Here is a 4,720-nt window from a genome sequence, read left to right on the forward strand (position 1 = left end):
ATAAAATAAAATAAAATAAATAAATCATGAAAACTGTTAATCCCTTGTCTGTTTTCCTTTATTTATTTATTTAATTTTTATTTAGAGATGTCCAAACATTACAACCAGAAGGCTGCCGTTGAGCAGGACCTCCCCACAGTCACCCAGAAGCTCTCTACCACCACAGAGTGCCTCCTCGGATCTTTGGGATCTCTAACCAGCGTCACCGGCAAGGTACGGCCAGCAGGGGGCAGCAGCTGCGTTTGTGTCACTGTGTTTAATAAATGTAAACAGTGTGGCCAGTCTGCTTGTTGCAACACCTTAAAGCTACCTGATAGAAGTGGTTTAATACCTTAACTGGACCACAGATGTAAAGGGACTCTGCAGGGCTCAGGTGGGCAGTGGGTCCGTTTTAAAGAATCTCAGTTTGAACAGCTGCTGTCTGGTTAGAGAAAAAGAGTAAATGATTTGTCTCTGCGAAGCGAGCGGCGGCGTCTGCTAACATGCAGGTGTGAGGTGTGTGTGTGTGTGTGTGTGTGCACGCTGAGGGCCGACAGAAGCTTTACTCTCAGACATTCATCATCCTGGACACAGTAATGGTGGGGGAATTATCACTCTGCTTTAAGCCCTCCAGTTACATTGCTCTTGACAGACTGCTGACTACCTGAATTTTTTTTTTCTTTTTAAGCAAAGAACGCTGTAAAAACATTTTTTGTTGGAATGATACGAGACATAATATCCCGATCATTTGTCGCAGATTGCTACTTTCTTCAGTAACAACTTGGATTTCTTCACGACGCCGGCCTACAGTCCTAAAGGAAGCACGGCCACCCTCAACCCGRTGCAAGCAGAGACCATGCTGGCCAACAAAAAGAAAGCAGCTGCCTACATTCATGCCATCCAGAAGGTTAGTGAAGGTTTTGAAGGCTCAGGTGGAAATTGGTGGTTTGGATTCACGGCCCGCTAACAAACATTAAAGGAGGAGGATGATGTTTTTGCTCCTGTCTGTGTCATTCTGTTGCCAAAATATCCCACAAACCCTTACAAACAATAATCACTGGATGTCGTCTACAGCTAAATAACTTTTGGAGCCAGCCCAAATCAAAATAGTCGCCACAGCTAACTGACCTTGGAAAACATAAAAAATGTATTTCAGTCAGTTTTACAGATATTTGTTGTAGCTGAGGGTCATTTACAGAGTGTAACATTAGTAGCATTGCACATGTTAATTAAAAAAAGTTCTACCAAAAATTCAGGCATGAGAAGCGGTGCTTGTGAGCATTATTTTAAAGGGGGAGGGGTATAAAAAATCAACTTTTCAAGCTTTATATCATGTTTTAAAGTCCTTCCCTCTTCAAAAACATAACCAGAGTGTTGCTTTGACTCATTCACGCATGTTTGAGAAATCCTCGATTCTCTTGTAGACGTGCAGCTGCCTAAACGCTTGTRGGTACAAAGCTCCGCCTGTTTATACAAAGCTCCTCCCTGGAGCTCAGTCTGCAGCRGAGCTCCATTAAAAAAACGTCTTCATCAAGGAAATAGATTTTTGGATGCTGAGGAGACTCACAGCGCTCCTCTAAAAGGTTATAAACAGAATGAAGCTGTTACGAAGACGTGCTGAAGTGGGAGTGTCAGAAACAGTAGGAAGTTCTTAAAGAGACAGAGGCCAAATTCATGAGTACAACATTTCTATAACAGCTGAAGGTAACGTTGTTACTTGATTGTTGTATAGAATTTAAGTATGTGTCTGGAAAAATATAATAATAATATAATATAATAACACCCCCCACCCCACCCCTCCAATAATTTCAGGCCTTTTTATTTATTGTGTGAAAGCTTCACAGCGTTCACATTACTGAGATAATTTTTTTTTCTTTCGTACGTTTTTCGGCATCGAACTCGTTCCACAGTTTTTGTGCTATTTCTACAATTCATATATCAAAACTTTCAGCCCATTCATGTGAGGGGTGCTCTGAGTTTTGGTATTTTTTAGATATATTTTTAATCTATTTCACTTTTTTAGCCACTTTTTTGCCATTGAAAATGAATGGAGCTGTTTTCAACATCCCTAAAATCCTTGAAAATATTTCTAAATCGTTACAGCACCRTACACATTTTGTTCTGATTCTGCTCTTTTTCACTTTGTTGTGCTAATTTTTGCTACTTTTTTGCTAATTTTAGCTTTTTTTGCTATTTCAGCTAAAATTCTGCTTCTTTCTGCTATTCTTCTGCTTTTTTCATCTTCATGCTTTTTTCTGCTACTTTGTGCTATTTATGCTTCTTACAGATGCTTTCTGCTATATTTAGCTATTTGTTAAAATTTTATCTAATGTTTAGCTGCTATTAGCTAAAGTTAGCTTTTCTAAGCTAAATACACATTTTTTGTAGCTATTACAACTTTTTTCAGCTAAGATCATCAAACTCGTGCTTCTATGCTTCCTAAGCTAATAAAAAAAATCCAGCTACTTATTAGTTGTTTTACTGAAAATTTCATCTGTTTTAGCCATATTAAATTATCACTTTTTTGTACTTATATGCATTTGTTTCTGCTAGTTTTACAAATTTTTACAACACTTTCTCTAACTGGGTGCTAATTTCAACTTGTGCCTACTAGCTTTAGCCTATTTTATGCTAATTTTAGCTATTTTATGCAACTTTTAGTTATAGATCTGCTTGTTTCTGCTATTCTTCTGCTTTTTTTCTATTTTATGTTTTTTTCTGCTATCTAGTGCTATTTATGCGTCTTACAGGTGTTTTCAGCTATATTCAGCTATTTTAGCTCTTAGCTTTTAGCTGTTTTCTGTTTTCAACAAGATTTGGGCTCCTTATACTGTTTTTCTGCAAAGTTAGGCATGTTTGCTTCTTTCAGTTTTTCAAAGTAAAGCYTTAATYCYAAYTWTTAACACTTTTCCTATTAAATATTTTCAGCTCAATTTCAGCAGCTTTCAGCTTAAGTTTTCAGCAAGAAGCATTCACGCAGAAAATGCTATTTCTCTAGTTTAGCTTTCAGTCTTTGTGCACCATGCATCGTTCCCATTACATTATTATGTTGTTGTTTGTTTCAGGCCAGGCCACAGTCTGTCCCTTACAGAGAGGCCCTGTCAAACCGTCGTGTCCTCACCAGCTCCACTGAGAGCAGAGAGGGACTAACTCAGCAGGTACAACACTCAGAAAGCAGCCGGTCTTCAAGCTTTTTATTACAGACGTTGCATCTGGTGGGTCAGCCACTGAACGCAGCGTCTTTGTCTTTGGCTCACATTGAAGCCAAACAGACTAGATATGTGAAAAAAACAACAGAGGTGTGGTGAAGTTGGTTGGAAAACAGAAATTCTTACATATTTGCGACACAGTCATGTGAGGCTGAAGAGTTGCAGACGATTGCTCTTTTGGGAAAGGGTGTGAAGAACTGAGAAGTTTTGACAGGGAGTCTGCAAGGTTTGTATAAAATGCTTTTTTTTCCACTTTCATTTCTTTAAAATCAAAGTTTCCTTATTTCTCCCTAAACACAGCTGCCCTTTCACTTCTGAAACACCTGTCTGCGGTCACCCTTTGCAGGTGCAGCAGAGCCAGGAGAAGATTGCTCGTCTGGAGCAGGAGAAGGAGCACTGGCTCCTGGAGGCTCAGCTGGGGAAGGTGCGGCTGGAGAAGGAGAACCAGCGCATCGCCGACCTGGAGGCGCAGCTCGCGGCCGCTCTGGGGGGCAGTCCAAGCCCCCAGCCGGCCGCGGCGGCCAGCCGGCCCGCGCAGAGCCACGAGGAGGCGGAGCCGGAGCCGAATGCCACGGGGAAGGAGGCGACTCTGTGCACCAGCCTGGTACCGTCTCCCCGCTCCAGCTGTTTGTTTTAGTGCTCTGCCCCCGGCACCGCTGTCTGATTAGCTTCAACAAAGGGAGCTTTATCGCTTTCTCCTTTTAGCTTCAACACCAAGAAACTTTCTGCCTAATAAACCACAGTGTTAATGTGCTGATGTAGCAAAATAGACAAAAAAAAAAACAGTATTTTCCTCTGCGTCAGCACCGAGTTCAGAGTGAAGTCACATTTTTATAAAGTCTCTGTCCTACTTGGGTTTTAAGCTTTAACTGTTGCCTCTCGCACTCCTGCAGGCCTGTCTGTGTGTTTWTCTTTTCTAACATCTCACTGATAATTAAAGTCTAAACTAACGATCTGTTTTGACACCAGGTTGGCATGCTGTGCACGACGCCCACAAATGAGCACGTGAGTCGCCGTAWATCTGCGGGAAGAAATAAGTGGGGGGTGAAAGAAAAGCAGACGCTGAGTGTTGTGTCTGCGTCGCAGGTGGGAGACGAGGAGTCCCGCGAGCAGCTGATAAAGACCCACTATATGGTCCGGGTGGGAGAGCTCACCACCCAGCTCCAGATCTCCGACAGCAAAGCCGTGCACTTTCACTCAGAGGTGAAGCTTCCCGTGTTTATCTCACCTAACCGCTTCTCCTGGCAAATACCTGACCTGGTCACCCTCTGAGGCCACGGTCCGTCTGAGAGCAGATACAGAAACCCTCCGTACTTTGAACAGAGCCCTCACAGTTAATACTGCTGGGTTTTCAGAGGAAATACTTGGGCCACTTGGAGGGAAAAATGAGGAGAAAAAAATTGATTATTTTATTTTAGATTAAAGATTAAAATGAAAATATTGACAGAAAAAAAGTTTGAATATTTAAAAAAAAAGTTCAAGACTAAATAGAAAGGAAGTGAACCTCATCGTGCTCCAGAGCTCCATTTGGT

The 4,720-nt window shown here is 41.7% G+C and overlaps 1 protein-coding gene across 1 annotated transcript in view; it reads left to right on the forward strand.

The window, feature by feature from the left end:
* Positions 1-4,720, forward strand: part of ppp1r21 (protein phosphatase 1, regulatory subunit 21) — a gene marked incomplete at its 5' end in the record, with an annotated part of 16,283 nt that overhangs the window by 8,159 nt on the left and 3,404 nt on the right. The window contains 6 exon segments of the mRNA XM_014005992.1: positions 86-213; positions 737-886; positions 3,045-3,137; positions 3,535-3,792; positions 4,158-4,193; positions 4,275-4,391. Coding sequence (XP_013861446.1) covers positions 86-213; positions 737-886; positions 3,045-3,137; positions 3,535-3,792; positions 4,158-4,193; positions 4,275-4,391 — 782 coding nt within the window.

This window comes from Austrofundulus limnaeus, unplaced genomic scaffold (genome assembly GCF_001266775.1).
Source record: "Austrofundulus limnaeus strain Quisiro unplaced genomic scaffold, Austrofundulus_limnaeus-1.0 Scaffold0, whole genome shotgun sequence".
Classification (NCBI taxonomy): Eukaryota; Metazoa; Chordata; class Actinopteri; order Cyprinodontiformes; family Rivulidae; genus Austrofundulus; species Austrofundulus limnaeus.